Here is a 23,552-nt window from a genome sequence, read left to right as displayed (position 1 = left end):
GATCGCCATCTGGCGGTGTGTTGGCGTGCTATATGCAAATCTTGTTACTATGGTATATTTCGTCGATTCAGAAAAGGGAAGTGGTTAGCTGCTTCGGAAAGTTATCAAAGCAGAAAGTGTTCTTTCTCTGAAGTTGGCTAGCTAATAACAAACAGAAGAAAAAAACAAAAACATGGGAACAACAGCAAGTCAATTAAGGAAGGATCTGCTCTCAGAATATCAGGTGAAATAAGACAGCTATCTAGCCAATGTAACGTTACACAACAAGTTGTTGGTCATTGTACTTTCTGGTAACGTGGTTAGGTTAACAAATAGCTTACTTAGCAAGCTAGTTAACACGATATCTAAAAACTAACCAAGTTGTTTTTAGCCAGCTAGTTAGTTATATCGTTTATGCCCTCATAAAGAGTCGCTGTTCGGCTTGAATTAATTGCCTTAAATTAATTCTCAAGTGTATTGTCAGTTTTTGATGACGTTGTTGGTAGGACAACTTCTTGAGCGCATTGCAAGTGACACGACACTGATAAAAGCAAGAAGTTGAGGCATAATTATATCAATTTGGAATGTGTGGTGTATTTGAAAATAATGCACCAACTCTTCCCCTCCAGGAGCTGACGTTTCTTACAAAGCAAGAAATTATTCTGTAAGTAACTAGCATTTTTCCCCATTATTTCAATTCGCAGATGCTATTGTTGTCAATATCCTTTTTGATCATATAGTAAATATATAGGCTCCATCTTGCCAGTGATAAACTTCCTTGTCAACATAACTTTAATCCTTACTTCCGCAAAGTACTAAAGTCTAATTTACAAGGAAGTTTGACAGGCAAGATTAATTTACTGTAACTGTTTGAACTAGGTTGGAAAGGTTTGTCATTGTAAATCTATTGCGAAAGAGACTTGTTGAGCAATCAACATCCATACAGGCAAGAGTGGAGGTTGTGATGCATGTTTTTTTTAGGGCACACAAGAGATTCAGTGAACTCCTCTCCAAAGAGGACAGAAACATCCCCACCCCGCGAGTGCCCATGGAGAAAGTCCTTTCACTGCCAGAACTCAAGGTGACAAGATTGCAATTAAAATTATACTAAATTACTAATACAGCGAGCAAATTATTTTTAGTTAAAAAAAATTGTAACAAATGTTTGATTTACTTTTGACTGCACTGGCCCTTCTCAAGGAACAATGTGGTTTTCCTGTGTTTTATATATATTTCCATACTGAGGTTGGGATAATATTGTGATAGTGATAATGCCTTTTTAGTGTAAGCTGTTTGAAAAGACTGCCTGAAATGTCAGCCTGTTTTGGTGGGATGGAGTGTTGGCCTTTCCATGGTAACCTCACCAAGCAGTAAATTAGTTAGTCGTTTTACCCTCCACCCTGACAGTCCTAGCAAAATTCTTGCTTGAGAGATTTATTTTTGCTTAGAAAATATTTTTGGCCATTTGAATTTAAAACCGTAAGGTACTTATTGTTTACCCAGAAGTGATTTGACAGAGAAAAATGTCAGCATTGGACTTAATGTTTATGTTCTGTCTCCACCCTTTAGTCCAACCCTTTCAGAAAAAGGATCTGTCACGTATTCTCAACATCTGATATGAAAGATGGAAGTCTCACCTTTGAGGACTTCCTTGATCTATTGAGTGCCTTCAGTGATTCAGCTACACTGGAAATCAAGTCCCACTACGCATTCCGCATTTTTGGTAATACAATTGAGACTTTCTTAGGCCTGTATATGTATGTAGTGTATTCATTGTTGTCTGGCAGTTTGGGGGACTGGTGAAAATGTTGTATTGGTATTGTTTTGTCTGTTCAGACTTTGATGATGATGGCACTCTGGATGGTGGGGACCTGGAGAAGCTGGTGAACTGTCTGACTGGTGAGACGGATGACACAAGGCTTACCACTGAAGAGATGAGGCAGCTCATCAGCAATGTGAGTTAACAGATTAAGGCCACTATTGCCTGGTTCTTTCCAATGTGGCACTGCCTCAGGGGAGACCATAAACTGGGAAGTTGTGGCAGATTTGAATACTGTCTCAACGCAGGAAATTGCATTGCTGAGTATGATCTATGGTCCTCTCACTGAGTCTACCTTTCAGGTCTCCGTTTGCAGTCTCCAAGGCTAAAACAAATATTTATTTACAATATTGCAGATTCTTGAAGAGTCTGATATAGACAAAGATGGAACTGTGAATCTGTCAGAGTTCCAACACGTCATCTCAAGGTCACCAGATTTTGTCAGGTCAGTACAAATGTGATTAGAATACTCTTCATAATCTCTTCATTGCACCTATGAGCCTCCCTCTAATGCTCTGTGTTGTTCTCTAGTTCTTTTAAGATTGTTCTGTGAAGTCGACAAATAAGATGCCAGGATATGGATGCCTTGGATTCTCTGTCCTATTAATACTCAGAAGACCTTTTTTTTCTCCATTGTAATAATATATATTTTTTGATTTTGCCTGCAATTCTTTGTAGATTAATATTTTCTATTATGTTTGATAATGTATTTTTACATAATGTATATGCGATAAGAGCCCTCTAACTGTGTTTTTTCAATCTAAATATCTAGAATAAACGTAATCAAGTCTTAGTCACTGATTTTGTCATTTTTTAATTTTTAATTTGTCTGAACAAATAAACATGAATAGTAGAAAGAGGAGGAAGGGAAGTGCTACTAAGGTACACAATAGTACATTTTGGTAGATAGAAGGTGCTCTTTGGTAAAAGGGGTAAATTGGTCATCAAAATAACCATGAATATTTTAAATAACCATGAATATCTAGTCCAGGGCTCTCCAACCCTGTTCCTGGAGAGCTACACTCTTGTATGTTCACTCCAACCCTAGTTATACTGTAACTAACGTGATTCAGTTTATCAACCAGCTAATTATTAGAATCCAGTGCGATAGATTAGGGTTGGACTGAAAAGCTGCAGGACGGTCGCTCCAGGAACAGGGTTGTAAAAGCCCTGATCTAGTCAATCAAAATATTCACTGTCCTTAGTGCTCAACTCCTACAGACAGTTTTTCCATTCCATGTAGTCCTTAGTTATAAAGGATATGTGTCAGGATGGAGAGGGGTCCTCTTTGATAGCAGAAACAAAAGTGTTCCATGGCCCATACACTACATCCACCACACGCAGCCCCTGGTTCTTGAAGAACTCTACTCATCTTGGCTCGTCTGAGCTGCTCACGGTCCCCTGTCCCAGCTGGCCATATTCAGCTGAAACAGTGATACAAGCAGAGCTTGTAGCCGTGGTTATGAGGAAAGGCCATGTCTTTCCATTACTGGATATGTATTGCGCTTTGGAATTCATAATGACTTTATGCAATGCTTAGGCCTACTCAAAGCCACCAAGAACAGGTGACATTTTCTAATCATTCATATTTTTTAAGCTTACCCCAGCCGCAAGTGTAGCAATCACCCGTACCAGAAAAATAAATTTGAATATAATATGTTATATTTCTAAATTAGCAGTTTGAGGACGCTTATGTGAAGGGCTCTTACTTGTGACTGCCGCAGTGTGGCGGGACCCACAGCTGAACTTGCTGACCTCACATGAATGAGTGACCCTGGTGGATGAACACCTCGTTGCTGATCACCTCTTGATCTTCACATGTGCTGTCACCACCTAAACAGCATACAGCAGTCCAGGTAGACAACATAAATAATATATGTTCTACACTGAACAAAAATATAAACACAACCTGCAAAATGTTTGTCCCATGATTCATGAGCCGAAATAAGACCCTATAAATGTTCCATAGGCACAAAAAGTATATTTCTCTCATTGTGGGCACAAATTTGTTTACATCCCTGTAAGTGAGCATTTCTCATTTGTCAAGATAATTCTTCCACCTGGCAGGTGTGGCATATCAAGAAGCTGATTTAAACAGAATGATTATTACACAGGTGCACCTTGTACTGGAGAGAATAAAAGGCCACTTGTGCAGTTTTGTCACAAGTTGAGGGATCATACATTTGGCATACTGACTGCAGGAATGTCCACTAGAGCTGTTGCTAGATAATTTAATGTTAATTTCTCTACCGTAATCTGCCTCAACATCATTTGAGATAATTTGGCAATACTTCCAACCGGCCTCACAACTGCAGACCACGTGTGACCACAGCAGCCCAGGACCTCCACATCCAGCTACTTCACCTGTGGGACTGTCTTGAGACCAGCCACCTGGAAAGCTGATAATTGTGGGTTTGCACAACCAAAGAATTTCTGTGCAAACTGTCAGAAACCGTCTCAGGGAAGCTCATCTGCTTGCTCATCATCCTCACCAGGGTCTTGACCTGACTGCAGTTCGCTGTCAAACGAATTCAGTGGGCAAATGCTCACCTTTGATGGCCACTGGCACTTTGGAGAAGTGTGCTCTTCATGGATGAATCCCGTTTTCAACTGTCCCGGGCAGATATGTGAGCGAGCGGTTTGCTGATATGAACATTATGGTGCCCCATGGTAGGGTTATGGTATGGGCAGGCATAAGTTACATACAATGAACAGAATAGCATTTTATCGATGGCAATTTAAATACACAGAGATACCGTGATGAGATCCTGAGGCCCATTGTCATGCCATTCATCTGCCGCCATCATGTTTCAGCATTATAATGCACAGCCCCATGTCGCAAGGATCTGTACACAATTCCTGGGAGCTGAAAATGTCCCAGTTCTTCCATGGCCTGCATGCTTACCAGACATGTCAACCACTGAGCATGTTTGGGATGCTCTGGATGGATGTGTACAACAGTGTGTTACAGTTTCCACCAATATCCAGCAACTTCGCACAGCCATAGAAGAAGAGTAGGACAACATTCCACAGGCCAACATCAACAGCCAGATCAACTCTATGCGAAGGAGATGTTGTGTAATGCTGCATTAGGGAAATGGTGGTCACACTAGATACTGACTGGTTTTCTGATCCACACCCCTACCTTGAAAACAAGTTATCTGTGGTCTCCTAGCCAGTTGTGCTATTGTATGTTTGTGTTATTTGTAACTTATTTTGTACATAATGTTTCTGCCACCGTCTCTTATGACAAAAAATAGTTTCTAGATATCAGGACAGCGATTACTCAACTCGTACTGGAATTAAAAAAAAAAAAATTCATGAGTCGGACGCAAAGAATTTACTTAAAACACCTGACAAGGCCCTCATCCCCGTCATTCGCAGGAGAAAGACAAGAGATATCAGGGACGTAGGTCGGGGTGCCTTGTAAGGATCCGACAGCAAGTGGGTAATCTGCCTTTACCATCAGTCCTATTAGCCAATGTTTTACCCGCACATTGACTCTGTACCGGTACCCCCTGTATATAGCATCGCAACTTATTTTACTGCTGCTCTTCAATTATTTTTTTACTTAAGACTTATTTTTCGTAACTGCATTGTTGGTTAAGGGCTTGTAAGTAAGCATTTCACTGTAAGGTCGACATCTTTTGTATTTGGCGCATGTGACAAATCAAATTTGATTCGATATCTGTATTCCCAGTCATGTGAAATCCATAGATTAGGGCCTAATGAATTTATTTCAACTGACTGAAGCCCTTTTATATAAACTGTAACCCAGTAAAATAATTGAAATGGTTGCATCTTGCCTTCTTCATCAGAGAAAGCATCCAAGCGAGCGTAACAGCGCCCCTCTATATGTAGCTCTATATATATGCTCTGGACCCTGTAAAACCTAAATATTTTGCAATTGTTTTAGATGCCATTCCCTCAGGTGTTACTTTATTATTCAGAACCTGACCCTCAGAACATACCTACAATTAACCCTGTTGACCCAGCAATAGGAAAGTTTAGTTTTTCTTTTAGTCCATTCAACAATAGAGCTATAGGAGCCTTGTTTCAACAGGATGTTGTATACTATAATTATGTCATGCCTTATTGGAATGGTTTTATTGATGTCTGTTGGGAAAAAAAGTTTGGATGTTGCCACACACACCTACTTATTAACAAGTATTCATAAATATTATCATGCCTACCACTATATGACGTTTAAATATATATATATTTGTTTTGTCGTAATGACCACCCAGAAACAGCGTTGCAGCTTTTTTTGTTATTGTATTCATGTAATGGCTCAAATGTCCTTTGTATATTCTTTCTATATACTTGTTTCCCATTTGTTAAACATGCTATGCTACTAGCCTCGTACCATGAATATGCAAAGCCATATGGAGAACTCTAAACGTTTTCGGGATGTCACATATCCTACTTATATCAGTACACTCATAACTTAAGCATTACGAAATTTATATTCGATCAACTAAACCTCACGTACCAAATAATCATTTTTTGGTTGACGAAATTCGACACTCATTGAACTCCATTCGAAACAATGAAAAAAACGCCACCTGCTGGAGGGAGACACATTTTCCGCTGTTGGGCCTCTTTCTCTGGTCTAGAAAAATGGGCCAGGGCCAGGGTTCGGGTCTAGAAGCACGATTTCGACTGCGCCTACACATTTGCTTCAGTACTTCAGTTTAACTAACGCCCGGCCCAGAAATACAATTTTCATTGACGGCCACATAGAGAAGTTAGATTTGAAAACCAAGACACTTTAGTCATCACCTTTGTGCACAAAGCATCCATTGAATTATTCCCCCATAAAATTGCTGAGGCAGATTTTATTCCATCACTCGCAACCAAAGATATTTTATATTCATCCAATATCTGCCATGTTTTTGGATAACATCACGAGGTCTGTGTGCATGTGATGTTGGTTCAATTCATGCCAATGACTGGAACGAATTGCAAATATCAATGAAGTTGGAGACTTACATCTCCCTCACTAAATTTAAGCATCAGCTGTCAGAACAGTTTACCGAACACTGCACCTGTAAATAGCCCACCCAACTACCTCATTCCCCAAGTTGTTACTTATTTTTGCACCCTAGAATCTCTACTTGCACATCATCATCTGCACATCTATCATTCCAGGTTTAATGCTAAATTTGAATTATTTTGCCACACCTCCCTAATCTTACTACAGTTGCACACACACTGTACATAGATCTTTCTATTGTGTTATTAACTGTACATTTGTTTATCCCATGTGTAACTCTTTTGGCGCACTGCTTTGCTTCATCTTGGCCAGGTCACAGTTGTAAATGAGAACTTGTTTTCAACTGGCCTACCTGGTTAAATAAATTTAAAAAATAAACCTGGATATAGAAGGTCCGTGAATCGGCATATGTGAACATGAGTAGATGACCTTGAAAACAATGGGAAAACATGTCTCATACCTGTGGTCTCGATGCAGTCTTTAGTGATGAAAACATTTGATACAATGGATTAGTTCATGAATAATCACTGACTTTACATAGCAACAGTTTTTGTCCGCCAGCCTTCTAACTGGGTTATGCTGATTGTTTAAAAACAACCAAGACATTGGAAATGTAGTGGAAAAAGAAAAGGCAAATAAAAACAATGATCCATATAAGGTGCAAGTAAATCATAACATAAATATTGTGTTGCAAACATTAAAGAAATACATGTATTGGAATACAAAAGTCAAGTACAGCAAGATAAAGGAATGACTTGTGATGAATGCATGAAGTACTATATTTGGTTGTTTACGTTGTGTTACTCTTGTTGGCTATGCATTGTGCCTCAAGCATCAAACAGAATCATCCATGAGTGGAAGGTGGCACATCAGTTGAAGCATGTATAATGTGTCCTCTTTAGCCCAGGACTGGGAGATCTTATGATTGAAAGAGATTGGTGTGCTCAAATGTTTGTAGAGACAAAAGGTCATTGGGTGGCAGTTTCAAAAGGCATATACTTGAAGGAAAAGGCTGCTAATTCTTTTGATTAAAACATAATATTTAGGTGAGTGCGGGTTTTTCCTTTCTTCAAGATTCATTATGAACATTCACCAACTCCAGCTCTCAGATTGTTGCACATCCCTTAATGTTTGTAAAGCATATCAGCCCTCAAACTGAAACCAGCACAGCCTACTGCCCTCAAACACCAAAACTGCTTGCCTCCTATTCTACAAAACACACCTCACACAGAACAGCAGTGGAACAATCATCTTAGGTCTTTTCTCCTGTAGCATCACACACACACTTCCATACTGTCCTCAGGGCTCATTTCCTTCTCCCCCTTCCTCTGGCTTCTTGATGATGCCGTACTCAATGGCTTTATCCAGGCAGTGCTGTGCTGCTCTGGAGATGGGGCTCTGCTCTGTGGATTTAGCCAGGACGGAGAGGATCTCCAGCGCCTCGCTCTCCATCAGCGTCTCGGCCAGGCTCTTCTCCGCCTGCATTAGATTCAGCATGACCACCACTCCACGGTGACGCAGCTCCAAACTGTCACTAAGCAACAGGGCCTGAAGGATCTCTAGCCAGTGACTGGTCTGGAATCAGAGCGAGGGAAGTAAAGTCAAACTCTGGACAGAAATAGTAAAGGAAAGTTGTCTGGTACAGTATATTCAATTTAACCTATGTGTGTGTATATATATATATATCTCTCTCTCGAGGGAGGATGCATCACCGTTCCAGGGATGCGAGCACACAGCTCAGGCTGCTCTGCAGTCAGCATGGCCAGGGTTCCAGCTGCAGCTTTCCTCAGCCTCTCATCTTCCTCTCCACTGTAGAGCACCAGCAGCTTCAGACGGTCATTCCCCGTGGCCACGTAGAGCTGCTGCACCTCAGTGCTCAGGACCAGGTTACACATGCACTCTGTGGCTGCAGCGCGGACCAGCTCGTGCTCCTCAAACATGTAACCCTCTACCTTGGGTACAGCTTTCTCCTTTATGATCTTCTGTCTGAGCCGCTCGCTGATACCAGCCAGGTTGGTGAGGGCCATGAGAGACTCAAAGTTCTGCAGCAGGGTGCAGTCCAGGGTGAGCAGACTGACCAGGGGACGCACCACCTCATAGATCTACACACACACACACACACACACACACACACACACACACACACGAGAGAGAAAGGAATCAGGGAGTTTACATGAGAGCATCACCATGGATTGAAATGGTAAAATCTGAACAGGCTCAGCAATATCTTATTACTAGATCTTCACACAAACATATTTATTTCTCATCAGTGGAGCAGGATAGGGCGGTTATCTCACTCTCTCCCCAGGGAAGGCTATCTCTGGGTTAGATGTGATGGTGATCTTGGCAAGGGCCTGTGCTGCCTTGGTCTTCCCGACATCAGTACTCTCAGACACCAGAGGGAGAAGGGCCTGGCAAGACAGCATCATTAAATGCATTTTACTGGTCAATTAAATCAAGTAAGAAAGGTGGTGTGTTTAGACATAACTGACATGAGGGTGGTCTCACCTTTCCTCCACCCTGTGCCACCACTGTGCCCCTGTCCCCCTGCCTCTCCACCAGAGCCAAGAACACCCTGCAGAGAAAGATACACACAGGGGGAAAAGACTGTGTTGTAAACGGGGAGGAAAGAGTATTATTAGGCTAGAGCCAGGGAAGATAAGACAGACAAACCTGGCGATGCACTCCCTGCAGGTCTCAGTAAGGGCGGGACTCTCCTGTTTCCCCATGCACACCAGAGCAGACACCACACCTGCCTCCAGCAGCTTCATCAACCTCTTCTCCACAAACGAGTGAGCGTCCTGAAACAGACAGTCAGTGGGGCAATCTCTTCGCTATCTTGGTCAGTTACTCTATTGGCCAGTTCTCTCTTAATAAAGGATGTCTTTGACCTCAATGGGACTTATTGGTTTAAAAGGTTTCAGTAATAAAATAAAATCTGGGACAAGAGCTGATAAAAATAACCGAATTAGAGGAATATTCCGTGTCGAGACTTGGGGTGTAACGGTTCACCAAACCCACGGTTCAGTACGTATCACTGGTCGATTCAGTTTCAGTACAGGAGGAAAATAAAATGCCATTCATAATGTTCCTGGCATGGTCTGTTGTGACAGGATTGTTATGTTGGGCCTCTAAAGTTTACACTGCTGCTGCGTTTGTAACCATGTGGGAGGTGGGAATTTACCAGTTGTGAAGTCGTAAATACCAGTTGGAGTCATTCATGTGATTTGAACTCTAATGCGACGTCAACCATGAACTAAAAAGTGCAGCTATTATGCTTAAACAAAATTTGAATTCAAAAACCACAGATTGTTTTTTCTAAATAATATTTTGTAACATTTAACTGCTGAAAATGCTGTTATAGGACAATTTCCTTAGTTAGTGACATCAGAGGTCACCATATGGAAGAAGTGGGTGCTCAGGATGATAAATGAGTTTCCCACTAGTAATTACCAGTTGGAGGACCGTTCACGTTATATCCACAACTCTCTGTCCATCGTTGTTGTACTCTACTGGGAAGCCAAAATTTGAACAAACTGGAGATTTAAACGATGATGGAGGATCCTCCAATTCTGGTTTAATCGACCCCACCGGAGAAATAGCTCCCGGGTGCACCTCACAAAAGGACAGTTTGAAATGCGGCAATTAAAATGTCATTTTTTCACATTGGCTCTGTTTTAATATCCTTAAAATGTTTTCCAGCTCAGATTTACTCAAGAGACATAGCCTATAGGCCTAGTGTTTTTATTTGTTGTAATGTATTCATTCGGGTTCACAGTGCGAACTGAACCGAGGTCCCAGTACTGACCGGTTTGGTACTAATATGTGTACCATTACACCTCTAGTCGAGACCCAGTGATTAGTGAGGTTTGGATGTCTAGAAGTACCTTGGGTAACACGGCCCTGACACACACAGTGCAGTACCTTGGGGTGTTCCTCTGGTACGTGCTGTTTAGCATACTTGGCCAGCTCCACCATCTGAGGGTCAGGCTTGTCCACATCATAGCTGTTAGTACAGTTCACCAGAGTAGAGCCCACTGCAAACAGTACAGTCTTATCCTCTGACTGTAGGGACACAATACACTGCCATCAGACATCACATCAAATGAAATGACTAGTTATCATTACATCTAAGGGAGGCTGGGAGAAACATATAGCCTCATGATATAAAAAGTCACAATGTAACAATCATATTGGCTGATTTTACTTTGATATTGGGGGGGGGTTAAGCTTACCTTAGCTAGCTGAAACATTGCCTGCAGGGCATTCCTGTCCTCAACTAGGTCCTCCTTTACGTCAGCGTCGAAGGTGAGGTAGGCCAGGCCCTCAATGGCCCACCGCCGAGACGTTGGGGGGAGAGACTCGTTACACAACCACCTGGGACAGGAAGAGGTACCTCATCTGACTGGTTCTATAATAACAAGCTACATTTTAAGTTACACACTTTGAAAAAAACACAGGTCACATACTTCCTGCACTGTTTGGCCAGTTTCAGTGTGGATCCCTCAGCAAACTGCTTCATGCTGAAATCTGTCCCCCCAGCTGAACCCAGCTTACACAAACCCTGTAAAACACACATACTTTTTCAGTTGTCACTACTTATTTCAATGTTTTTTTGTTATTCCAATGGGACAATTGGCCCAGTGTGTTGGGAGTTTAGCTGAACCATAGACAATATAACAATTGTATAGTATTGTTCTATAGCTATTGGCTGAATCCTCACCACTAGCGCTCGAACACGTATCTGGTCGTTCTCACTCTTCTTGTAGAGGTCCTTGAGCAGTGCCACGCCATTGGCTGTGATGAACGAGGCCCTCTTGGCCTTGCCTGCAGCGTGGATCAGAGCCTCCACTGCCACCTGCTGGTGACACACAACCTCTGAGGCACACAGAGAGATGACCGCATCCATCATACCCGACATCTCCAGGGTCCTGTTGCCCACGTCACTGGGTCCTTGCAGAAGCACAGACACCGTCTGAATGGCACGCAGCTTACTCTCCAGGCCGGGGCGGCCAAAGTGATGCCTGCACAGAACAATAGCAGTAAAGGTATCAGAGTAGTTCTCACACACACACACAAGCAGATTGTTTGGATTTGTACCGACAATGAAAATAAAAAGATGTTCACAATTCAATAACCTACAAGACATGACTATGCAACCTGGTGGAAGGCACAACCACAATCAACACAGACTAGAAAATCAAGACAGGACCAAACACTCACTGGACATATTCCTCGCATAGTTTATTGAAGTTCTCCCTCTCGGCATCACTCTTCAGGTCATCATAGAGTTTGCTGAGGAGCACAGAGCAGCTCATGTGGGAGTTGTCTGTGAGAGGAGGTCCCTCAGACATCTCAGGGACCGTTCCTGCTACCTCTAGGATCTTCTTTAGCCCTGCACAGGAGAGAACAGAGATATGGTTGATCTAACACCTTGACTTATTTACATGTACATTGGATTCAAAATACTATACAATACTGTGTGAGCCTCATCTGCATGACAGAATGGCTGCATCCACCAAAGAGGAAAATACAACATGCTCTGTTTCTACCATACCCTGGTCTCTACCATACAGTGTGAGGAAGTTAGTCTGTCTCTTACCCTGGTCTATGACCCACAGTGTGAGAGAGTTGTCTGGGTTCCTCTGGGACTTGCGGGGCACCTGTTTGACCAGGAGGTTGATGGCGCTGTCTCGGCCCGGCCCGGACACACTGCTCGCTGGCATCATCTCCACCAGGTGGCGCAGCATGGAGCGCAGCTCGCGAGACGGCTCTGTACGGCACACACACACAAGTTTATTTAAGTCAGTCACCTTTCTTTTCCATCTCCGTGTTATCGAGAAGCCACAACCTGTAACCGGAAGACATGTCATCTCACCAGGCAGTATGGCCTCGTCCTTCCCTCTGATCTCCCTGTTCATGCCCTCTGTCAGGGCCTCGAACATCACCTGCAGCAGGTGACAGGCAGCCAGGGACACAGCAGACGCCCCAGAGCCCATCACCCCACACAGCTGCTCCATGCCCAGCTCGTTCACTATGGCCATGGTCTGGAGAATATGGTCATGGTTGAATGCAATGTCGCTAGATTCTTTATTTAAATCATGTCTAGTGTTTCATATGGAGAAACACAGATATGACCAATACCTACTCTGGACTGATGGCCAGTACACAGGCCAACCAGGGTCCTGAGAGCAGACAGGACCACCTCCTCCTGATTGGAGCCCAGCAGACTTTGGATCAGCTTCACCCCGTCGTTACGGAAGATCTGCTCGGCTCCCGCCTCCTCACGAGACAGCACCACCAGGTTCTGAGCAGCCTGCCATTGAGAAATAGATCACAAGGTGTAAGGTTCATCAAAGTTGAAAACATGCCAGAGTGCGCTTTTGTGTAGTCAGTGTTTATGTGTGTATGGTGTGATTGTTTTACCTTCTGTCTGTCCGAGGGCTGTGCTGAGGGGTCCAGGAGGAGAGAGAACATCTGCTGAACGCGAGCATCTGTGGAGGACATCTGAACTGACTACAAGGGAGAGAAAATAAATCCTCATTATGGCCTTGGACCTCCTGGGTACATTGTAGAGACTTCATCAGAACTACATAGTCTCTGCTGGCTCGTCACCTTTTTCTGGCTCTGTGCTCCCAGCAGTCTGAGCATCTCTTTGAATGTGTTGTTTGTGGGCTCCATCTGTGCACACCTCTGAGCGTCCAGAAACGCTTCGTTCAGACGACCCAGCTTCTGCAGGGCCTGTGCCCGCCGGAACCTGGCTTTCACATCACCAGGGTCAGCATCAAGAGCTGGAGAGAGAGAGAGAGAGAGAGAGAGAAAAACACTACCGCGTCAAATGTAGTATATATTATTTTTTCATTGGTGAATGACAACATCAACAGGTTTGTTTTGCACTCTCCCACCTTTGGAGGCATCAGCCTCAGCCTTGGTGTAGTCCTCTAGCTTGAGGTAGCAGGCGGAGCGGTTGCGGTGCAGGACAGCACTCTCCGCCTGGCTGTGGCTCAATTTGAGAGCCTTGGTGTAAAAGCACAGAGCTCCCTGCATGTCCCCTGCATTGAACAGGGTATTCCCCTCTTCCTTCAGGGCACCAGGGTCCTGGATCAAAGATGTACAGATAGTGGGCACAATACTGTCATGATCATCCAACTTCTTTCCACAATATCATGGTCATATGGGATATACGGTACCATTTGTAGCCCTGAAAAGCTATCTCGTGTCATCTGGAGGCACTTTGCCTCAATAAAGAGTGCCTCCCTTCAGGTGGTCCTTTATTTCTTTCATGTTAACAATTTCTGAAACTCCTGTAGTAACTCCCTTCACCCACTACCATCCAGCATGCTACTCTCAACCACACGTTTACATACAGTACCAGTCAAACATTTGGACACACCTACTAATTCCAGGGTTTTTCTTTATTTGTACCATTTTCTACATTGTAGAATAATAGTGAAGACATCAAAAATATGAAATAACACACATGGAATCATGTGGTAACCAAAAAAAGTGTTAAATCAAAATATATTTTATATTTGAGATTCTTCAAAGTACCCACAGCCTGGCATTCTCTCAACCAGCTTCATGTGGTAGTCATCTGGAATGCATTTCAATTAACAAGTGAGCCTTGTTAAAAGTTCATTTTTGTTATTTATTTCCTTCTTAATGCGTTTGAGCCAATCAGTTGTGTTGTGGCAAGGTAGGGGGGTATACAGACGATATCCCTATTTGGTAAAATGCCAAGTCGATATTATGTCTTGAATAAGCAAAGAGAAATGACAGTCCATCATTACTTTAAGACATGAAGGTCATTCAATTCAGAAATCCAACATTAAGTACTTTGAAAGTTTCTTCAAGTGCAGTTGCAAAAACCATCAGGCAGTATGATGAAACTACACCAACCGGGACACATACACCACCCGATGTCACAGGAAGGCCATAAAGATCATCAAGGACAACAACAACCCGAGTCACTGCCTGTTCAGCCCGCTATCATCCAGAAGGCGAGGTCAGTACAGGTGCATCAAAGCAGGGACCGAGAGACTGAAAAACAGTTTCTATCTCAAGGCCATCAGACTGTTAAACAGCCACCACTAACATTGAGTGGCTGCTGCCAACATACTGACTCAACTCCAGCCACTTTAATAATTGGATTTGCTGGAAATTTATGTAAAAATGTATCACTAGCCACTTTAAACAATGCCACTTAATATAACGTTTACATACCCTACATTACTCATCTCATATGTATATACTGTACTCATTTAAACTGCTGCATCTACTGCATCTTTATGTAATACATGTATCACTAGCCACTTTAAACTATGCCACTTTATGTTTATATACCCTACATTACTCATCTCATATGTATATACTGTACTCTATACCATCTACTCCATCTTGCCTATGCGGTTCAGTACCATCACTCATTCATATATCTTTATGTACATATTCTTTATCCCTTTACACTTGTGTGTATAAGGTAGTAGTTGTGGAATTGTTAGGTTAGATTACTCATTGGTTATTACTGCATTATCGGGAACTAGAAGCACAAGCATTTCGCTACACCCGCATTAACATCTGCTAACCATGTGTATGTGACAAATCTAATTTGATTTGATTTTGAAGAAGGGGAGTGATGGAGTGCAGCATCAGATGACCTGGCTTCCACAATCCCCCGACCTCAATCCAATTGAGATGGTTTGGGATGAGTTGGACTGCCAAGTGCTCAGCATTTGTCAGAACTCCAAGACAATTGGAAAAGCATTCCAGGTTAAGCTGATTTGAGAGAATGTCAAGAGTGTGCAAAGCTGTCATCAAGGCAAGGCAAATCTCAAATATAAAATCTATTTTGATTTGTTTAAATCAAAATATTTTTTGGTTACTACATGATTCTGTGTGTTATTTCATAGTTTTGATGCCATCACTACTTTTGACTGGTACTGTACATGGTTAGATGCAAATGTAGAGAAACTGTACTAACAAGTGGTGCATGGCCCAGCTCTTGTTCATAATGGTAAGTAAAAATACTGATAAAACATAAAATTGCCAGAATAAGACCAAATGCATATAGGTATCGTCGTAGTAGCATGTGGTTAAATGTTCAATCTGTGGAAGAACCTAAATAGCTAACAGTTAGATTCATCAGGCTGTAATACACAATTAATTGGTACATATGATAAACTAATGACTGCAACATCGTGTAGATTTTTCTTACAAACCAGAATGTTGAATACAATTACATTTCAACTTACTCTACAGGTTGTCCATGGTGTTTGTCCTTCAGATGGCCGAGACAAAATATCCATAGGAAAGTATTATTTACCCTACATTTTATTGCACCGGTAGTGAAGTTGACATGTCAGGGTTAACCATACTTTCCTGTGGATATTTCCTCTCAAATGTCGAGCAGCTGAAGGACAAGCCGCACAGCCAACAGGTAGAGTAAGTTGAAATGTCATTTTATTCAACTTTCTGACTTGTAAGGAATATTTACACGATATTGTGTAGTTTCAATCTGTATTACAAATCAATTGTGTATTACAGCCTGCTGAATTAGAGTAAACAGTAAGCTAACGTTGCCCCAGTATATGTGCGTTAGGTATCGACAATGTGCATTTTTCGGTTGCTTGTAAATGTTTATTTAGACCTTTTTTTTTTAGAAGTACATACCGGCCGTATTTTCTGAGCAACGAACGTATTTTGACAACCCTTTCAGCCCTCTAGATATGCTGCATTCAAATAAATCGGAACAAGGAAACTCAGACATTCCGGACCAACACATTTGTGGAACGGGGACGTGTATAACTGCAACCATTAGTAAGTCTGAAATGTCCAAGTTTCCTAGTTCCGAACAGTACGTGAACGCAGCTACTGGGAAGCTAACGTTACCTAGCTAAGAAACCCACCGAGCAATAGACTCAAAACTCTGCTACTGGCGATCTCTTACCTTTTCCTTCCCGTTTACACTCATGACTTCCTTCTCTGGCCGATAAACTCTGACGATAAATGAGACTCTTCTCACTGCATATGTGTTTCTTTATTTAATTGATTTCTCTGCTTTTACAGGCGCTAGTTTGTGACAGTACTTTATGAAGTTCTTCCTGTGGGTGCACGATGATGACGATTATGGAGTGGCTCCTCCCTCTACACATGCACCATGACCAAATAAGGCAGAGAATCTCTATACGCTTTCACACTTGAACGTTTATCTCTTAAGCGCTTTATTTGGTTACATTTTTATTGCAGGTATGTTATGTATTGGACCAGTAGTCCTACTGTCAATGGTTTTTACATAGGGACTGATAAAGTGAGTGCAAAGCATCTGAACAAGGCCTTACCTCAAGATGTGACATTTCATAAAATATTATTACATTATTATTCATTAAAAAATGTAAGCCCATAATATGGATATGTAGTTGTCTTTTTCAAATGAAATACAGATCAAAGCCCGGTGCCTTACTAAATCCATTAAGTGATCAAAAATAACGGAATCCTGCAGGAAAATTACTGAACAAAAATATAAACGCAACAATTTCAACAATTTTACTGAGTTATAGTTCATGTAAGGAAACCAGTCAATTGAAATAAATTCATTAGGCCCTAATCTATGTATTTCACATGACTGGGCAGGGGCGCAGCCATGGGTGGGCCTGGAATGGCATAGGTCCACCCAGTTCAGAGCAAGGCCCACCCACTGGGGAGCTAGGCCCAGCCACTCAAAATTTGTTTTTCCCCACAAGAGGGTTTTATTACAGACAGAAATACTCCTCGGTTTCATCAGCAGTCCGGGTGGCTGGTCTCAGATGATCCCGCAGGTGAAGTAGACAGATGTGGAGGTCCTGGGCTGACGTGGTTACATGTGGTCTGCGGTTGTGAGGCCGGTTGGACATACTGCCAAATTCTCTAAAATGACGTTGGAGGTGGCTTATGGTAGAGAAATGAACATTCAATTATCTGGCAACAGGTCTGGTGGACATTCATGCAGTCAGCATGCCAATTGCACACTCCCTCCAAACCTATAGTCCCTAGCACAGGGTGCACCCGTGTAATGATTATGCTGTTTAATCAGTTTCTTGATATGCCAAACCTGTCAGGTGGATAGATTATCTTGGCAAAGGAGAAATGCTCACTAACAAGGATGTAAACAAATTTGAGCACAACATTTGAGAGAAATAAGCCTTTTGTGCATATGGAAAATGTTGGGGATCTTTTATTTAATCTCATGAAACATGGGACCAACACTTTACATGTTGTGTTTATATTTTTGTTCAATATATTTATTTATAGTTTTTTTTTGTATGTGACAGTTCGAATATGAGGAGGTTTTCACGATCCTCAATGTCCCAACTAGCCCAACTCCAGTGATAACAAACACAAAGACTAAGGTTGTGAACGTTATTTATAATAAGGGTTACATGGAGAAAGTTGGATCTCTCTTAAATTAAAATGGATGGCCCACCATTCATTCAAATATATTTTACCTAAACCCTCCCTGAACTATTGAAACAAAAAAGTAACCCTGCCCTATACCCAAAATAATAATGAAAACAAAGTGGATATGTCTACTGTTTACACTCACTTCTTGGACAGACCAGAGCCTTGGGTATGCAGTTTTAGAAACGGTTCTTTGTCCTGTATGCATTCAAATCAAATCAAATCAAATTTTATTTGTCACATACACATGGTTAGCAGATGTTAATGCGAGTGTAGCGAAATGCTTGTGCTTCTAGTTCCGACAATGCAGTAATAACGAGCAAGTAATCTAACTAACAATTCCAAAAAAACTACTGTCTTATACACAGTGTAAGGGGATAAAGAATATGTACATAAGGATATATGAATGAGTGATGGTACAGAGCAGCATAGGCAAGATACAGTAGATGATATCGAGTACAGTATATACATATGAGATAAGTATGTAAACCAAGTGGCATAGTTAAAGTGGCTAGTGATACATGTATTACATAAGGATGCAGTCGATGATATAGAGTACATTATCAACGTATGCATATGAGATGAACAATGTAGGGTAAGTAACATTATATAAGGTAGCATTGTTTAAAGTGGCTAGTGATATATTTACATCATTTCCCATCAATTCCCATGATTAAAGTGGCTGGAGTAGAGTCAGTGTCATTGACAGTGTGTTGGCAGTAGCCACTCAATGTTAGTGGTGGCTGTTTAACAGTCTGATGGCCTTGAGATAGAAGCTGTTTTTCAGTCTCTCGGTCCCAGCTTTGATGCACCTGTACTGACCTCGCCTTCTGGATGACAGCGGGGTGAACAGGCAGTGGCTCGGGTGGTTGATGTCCTTGATGATCTTTATGGCCTTCCTGTAGCATCGGGTGGTGTAGGTGTCCTGGAGGGCAGGTAGTTTGCCCCCGGTGATGCGTTGTGCAGACCTCACTACCCTCTGGAGAGCCTTACGGTTGAGGGCGGTGCAGTTGCCATACCAGGCGGTGATACAGCCCGCCAGGATGCTCTCGATTGTGCATCTGTAGAAGTTTGTGAGTGCTTTTGGTGACAAGCCGAATTTCTTCAGCCTCCTGAGGTTGAAGAGGCGCTGCTGCGCTGACATGGAAGTAGGCTATTAAAAGAGTACGTGGTGGGTGGAGGAATTGACTGACAAATCTATGGATATAGCAGCCTATAGCCTAATTTGGTCTGTCAAACAGGTAGCCCTATTAAAGTCTAATTAAAATGAACACTTTTGAATTATGCTTATTTCCAGCGTCCATTCCCGATCGATTGTGCTGCGACTGCTGCTTCAAGGTTCAGAACCCCAATGTAAATGACTTGAATCTGGATTATAGTGAGGTCAATAACTCAGATAAATAGCCTACATCATGGGCAACAAACATATTGTTTTTAATAAAATAAATTATAATATAGAAAGCTATCAAAGTTTACCGGTAGTCCTCATTTTCGCGCAATCCTTCTCATAGGCAAGTCTATGCTTAGGATGTGCATTTTTTGGACTAAGCCTAATAGATCATTTTTGAAAGAAGCCTTTGACTGTCCTGCTCTGCTCTTGCTAAAAATCGTTTTTGACTGTGCTGTGTAGGCCTATTGTGGCAGTTCAGGAGGTCAGGGGGGCTCAGGATTGGAATATACATTGCAGTGTGTACTGCAGCCTAGTTGTATTTACACTATCCCAGCAGCTATTATTAGAAATATAACTTTGGTCTGTGCTTCTCCGAGCATGCACTTCGTAGCCTATAGATCACTTTATTGAGACCACACTAAATAGCCTATAGGCACACTTGATATTATTACATGCCCATCAGAGAATCAGAGATGAGGGGCAGCATCTGGCACACATCAATATATAGCCTAATAAGCAACTTATTCTAAAACACTGAGAAATATTGACATTTCATCAATTACAAATTATATGACCATCCCGTTCACTGAAATTGAAAACGCATGACCCTCACCCGTTTTACTCCAGGTAATCATTCTGAAAATGTAGATTCATCCCTAAATAAAAAGATTCACCAAGTATTGATTTTATTAGAGCTGCAATGTTAACTTTTATTTAGTATAAAGCATTGTATTTCATTATGATAAGGATGACAAAAGACAGACCATAGATATCATACAGTATCATCTAATGTTCCATGCATTTACCTGAAGTAGACACCCAATGCAGGGCATTAGGTATGAGCCCTCTTGCTCAGTATAGAGACAAAGTAGTTTACTGATTCACTGTATATCCTAATAAATCTGGTGCTGATGGGAATAAATGTACCTATTAAAACTATACACATTGGAAATATACAAGCAAAACCATAAGATATCTTATGATCACTCATTATCCCTATATACTCTGGTGTGATCCATATGCATGAAAACACCCTGTTATGCCATAGTGTATGTATGTTATCCAGTTTTTTGTTGTTTTAAATTGATGGTCATCAAGGGATTCAAAAGCTCAAATGTAGAACTTTGCATGGACATTTCTCCCCTAGGACACTCTCAGTCTTTAATGGGTCAGCCAAATTGCCTCACTGTTGTCGGTGTCCTCTGTTACCTTAGAGACAAGAGGAGTCTTGAGGGATCTTGTGCTCACCTAGGACTTGTGAGTCCCTCCCACTGCCATGGTAGCAGTAGAGCTGCTGCTGTGTCTTGTTGCTGTACGGGAAGAAGAGGCTAGAGATCCAACGGGGACACGTGACATGCCTCGTAAGAGCTGCCGTTACTGAAAGACCCCGCGCACGACAGAACCATAGGAAGTCCACAAGCATCAGGACCAGTACCAAGGACCCATAGAGCAGAACCACAGTCTGGAACAGGGACCTGTAGCTGTATTGGAATCAAAACAGAAAGCTCTCATGAAGAACTAGAGCCAAGCTTTCCAGTGGTCAATGACTATGATGCTTCCATGAAAGTCATTTTTGCAGACAGTGCCCAAAGTTTAGGATAATAATTTGATTTGATGAGTTTCCAACAAAAAATTAAATAAATAAACATCTATAACAACAATGCAAAAATAACAACACAGGAAATATCAATATGATCAAAGCTCATAAGTGTTCCAAGGCTGAAATGAGTCACAAACAACACCATCTGTCTCTAATATATTCCTAACAGCTTGTTTTATGAATTATTGAAGTGTCAGTTTTGCTTATATTTCCACAAAAGCAACAAGTATAGGGTGTGAAGTATGTTGTATCAACCAAAAAGCCTACCATACGCTCACTCAATCTAAGGAAAAACACAACATAAATGCTGGATAGAAAGTTCTGCTCTCCTAGGGTAGCCATACTAGCCTACAGGTTTAGGTGAGTATGGTTACTAACCTGTAAACAGGTTCTTTGGAGTTCACTCTGGTCCCTGTCTGACTGCTGTTCATGCTATTGTGGTACTGGGAATGTGGGCAGCACTGTTTGAGCCCCAGACCCTCTCCCAGCCAGCAACAGAAGGACAGGTCAGGGGGGTCAGAGAGGCGGGGACAGTGGAACCCTGTGTGGTGACCACCCCAGTGGTCAGAGTAGGCCTCACACAGCATAGCTCCACACCCTACTTCATTAGGATTTCTGCCAATAAAAAGCAGCTCGTTAGTTGCATATAAGTTAAGTAAGACAATTGTTAGTTACAATTGTTAGTAACAGGTGACTTAATTAATATTACAAATTAAATCAATCACATTTTATTTGTCACATGCTTCGTATACAACAGGTGTAAACTATCAGTGAAATTCTTACTTACAGGTCCTTTTCCAACAAGGCAGAGTTAAAGATAAAGAGGATTTCATTAAGATAGAAGGATAAAGTGGAGAGACTTACCTGGTTTAAGTCCACAGTATTCCCCTGCCTTTGGTTTGTGCTTCGTGTGGATTATGTATGATGTAGAGCAGGAAACTTACCTAGCATTCCACAGGGAATGCTCACCTAGGGATCTGCTTGTCACATGGCAAAACCTTGCATGTCCTGTTTATCTCCCTATCTGGTCCCTTATCATCCCTACATTCTTCATCCAAACCTTCCTCCCAATCCAGTCATCATCCATCACTAGTAGATAATTAGCTGAATTTTCAGGCACTCTGCTATATTTTTATGTCATATACTCTGCAATATAATACAAATTAAGGATATTTTTTGTTGAACAAAAGAACACATTCTCAGATGGACCAAATGTTATCAAAACAAATTTCACAAAGTTCATCATAATGTAACAACTTTTCTGAGTGCGCATAAAAATCGATTTAAGATATAGATGGTTATTTAATCATTGGCTTTTGAGTACATCCCACAAAACTTTGCAGGTCTCAATCAATCGCGCTAGGCTAAAACAAAGATGATGAATACGTTAAAATAAATGGTCAGTTCCTGTTTGCTTACAGGATCTGACACTTTTTTCAATTTTCGCCTAAAATGACATACCCAAATCTAACTGCCTGTAGCTCAGGACCTGAAGCAGGGATATGCATATTCTTGATACCATTTGAAAGGAAACACTTTGAAGGTTGTGAAAAAGTTAAATTAATGTAGGAGAATCTAACACATTCGATCTGGTAAAAGATAATACAAAGAAAAAAAACAATCTTTGAAATGCAAGAGATAGGCCATAATGTATTATTCCAGTCCAGGCACAATTTAGATTTTGGCCAATAAATGACAGCAGTGTATATGCAAAGTTTTAGAGTGATCCAATGAACCAATGCATTTCTGTTCAAAACGTTGTATCGACTGCCAAAATGTGCCTAATTGGTTTATTAATACATTTTCAAGTTCATAATTGTGCACTCTCCTCAAACAATAGCATGGTATTGTTTCACTGTAAGAGGTTAAGGGGTGCTCTCCCATAGACGGGAAGCACTATTTTCATACCACTTCGATACCATAGTGACTTTTTAGTAGCAGGTTAGGAGTCCGAGGTTAAGGTTAGGGAAAGGGTGAGTTTGCAAAAATCACTTTGTATTGAAGTGGCGTGAAAAGTATGTCCCCTCAGAGTAGCAGGAGGAGATCTGTTGACCCTTCCTGTCCAGAAGTCATTTAGCCATTCATCGTAGTCATTGTGATCTGTAGAATTGCTATTTTCTCATGTCATTCTAGGATTATGCATTATATTAATAAAGTCAGATTTAAATCAAATAAGATTAAGGGTACAAAAAAGGTTAAGGGTACAAGACTGTACATATCAGTGGTGGCTGCTGAGGGGAGGACGGCTCATAATAACGTCTGGAACGGAGCAAATGGAATGGCATCAAACCATGTGTTTGATGTATTTGATACGGTTCCATTGATTCCGCTCCAG

At 41.6% G+C, this 23,552-nt stretch overlaps 3 protein-coding genes across 4 annotated transcripts; 1 reads left to right on the top strand and 2 right to left on the bottom strand.

Moving 5' to 3' along the window:
* The first annotated feature begins 39 nt into the window (after positions 1–39).
* On the top strand, positions 40–2,591 carry LOC112252521 (calcium and integrin-binding protein 1). Its single transcript, XM_024423806.2, has 7 exons — positions 40–223; positions 609–643; positions 961–1,060; positions 1,549–1,702; positions 1,816–1,934; positions 2,155–2,243; positions 2,330–2,591. Exons 1-7 carry the CDS (start codon positions 173–175, stop codon positions 2,349–2,351), a joined length of 570 nt encoding a protein of 189 aa, XP_024279574.1. The 5' UTR covers positions 40–172; the 3' UTR covers positions 2,352–2,591.
* A 4,664-nt stretch (positions 2,592–7,255) lies between these two features.
* On the bottom strand, positions 7,256–16,918 carry LOC112252519 (protein unc-45 homolog A-like). The gene is made up of 17 exons (XM_024423803.2): positions 16,741–16,918; positions 13,700–13,892; positions 13,410–13,585; positions 13,221–13,310; positions 12,943–13,110; positions 12,673–12,841; positions 12,397–12,567; positions 12,018–12,189; positions 11,518–11,818; positions 11,264–11,358; positions 11,030–11,171; positions 10,719–10,859; positions 9,468–9,595; positions 9,303–9,369; positions 9,092–9,205; positions 8,507–8,896; positions 7,256–8,369 (listed from the first exon to the last, which is right to left on the bottom strand). Exons 1-17 carry the CDS (start codon positions 16,762–16,764, stop codon positions 8,094–8,096), a joined length of 2,817 nt encoding a protein of 938 aa, XP_024279571.1. The 5' UTR covers positions 16,765–16,918; the 3' UTR covers positions 7,256–8,093.
* Positions 16,919–20,317: 3,399 nt separating this feature from the next.
* LOC112253367 (protein shisa-like-1a) lies at positions 20,318–22,717 on the bottom strand. Of its 2 annotated transcripts, XM_024425354.2 has the most exons (3): positions 22,082–22,717; positions 21,596–21,832; positions 20,318–21,098 (listed from the first exon to the last, which is right to left on the bottom strand). In XM_024425354.2, the coding sequence occupies exons 2-3, from the start codon at positions 21,802–21,804 to the stop codon at positions 20,828–20,830; spliced, it is 480 nt and encodes a 159-aa protein (XP_024281122.1). In that variant the 5' UTR covers positions 21,805–21,832; positions 22,082–22,717; the 3' UTR covers positions 20,318–20,827. The 2 variants fall into 2 exon arrangements, with proteins under 2 accessions (XP_024281122.1, XP_024281121.1); XM_024425353.2 differs by having other exon boundaries at positions 21,596–22,717.
* Between the last annotated feature and the right edge of the window lie 835 nt (positions 22,718–23,552).

This window comes from Oncorhynchus tshawytscha, linkage group LG06 (genome assembly GCF_018296145.1).
Source record: "Oncorhynchus tshawytscha isolate Ot180627B linkage group LG06, Otsh_v2.0, whole genome shotgun sequence".
NCBI lineage: Eukaryota > Metazoa > Chordata > Actinopteri > Salmoniformes > Salmonidae > Oncorhynchus > Oncorhynchus tshawytscha.
Note: the sequence above shows the minus strand (reverse complement) of the source record. Positions and strands in the feature narration are given on the sequence as shown.

Coding starts and splice junctions, on each gene's coding strand:
- LOC112252521 (XM_024423806.2), top strand. CDS start 173: ATGGGAACAACAGCAAGTCAATTAAGGAAGGATCTGCTCTCAGAATAT. Junction 1,061..1,548: donor TTTCACTGCCAGAACTCAAG/GTGACAAGATTG, acceptor TCCACCCTTTAG/TCCAACCCTTTCAGAAAAAG. Junction 1,935..2,154: donor TGAGGCAGCTCATCAGCAAT/GTGAGTTAACAG, acceptor ACAATATTGCAG/ATTCTTGAAGAGTCTGATAT.
- LOC112252519 (XM_024423803.2), bottom strand. CDS start 16,764: ATGAGTGTAAACGGGAAGGAAAAG. Junction 12,190..12,396: donor ACTGTGGGTCATAGACCAGG/GTAAGAGACAGA, acceptor TCTCCTGTGCAG/GGCTAAAGAAGATCCTAGAG. Junction 9,370..9,467: donor TGCAGGGAGTGCATCGCCAG/GTTTGTCTGTCT, acceptor CTTTCTCTGCAG/GGTGTTCTTGGCTCTGGTGG.
- LOC112253367 (XM_024425353.2), bottom strand. CDS start 21,804: ATGCTGTGTGAGGCCTACTCTGACCACTGGGGTGGTCACCACACAGGG. Junction 21,099..21,595: donor TCCAAAGAACCTGTTTACAG/GTTAGTAACCAT, acceptor ATTCCAATACAG/CTACAGGTCCCTGTTCCAGA.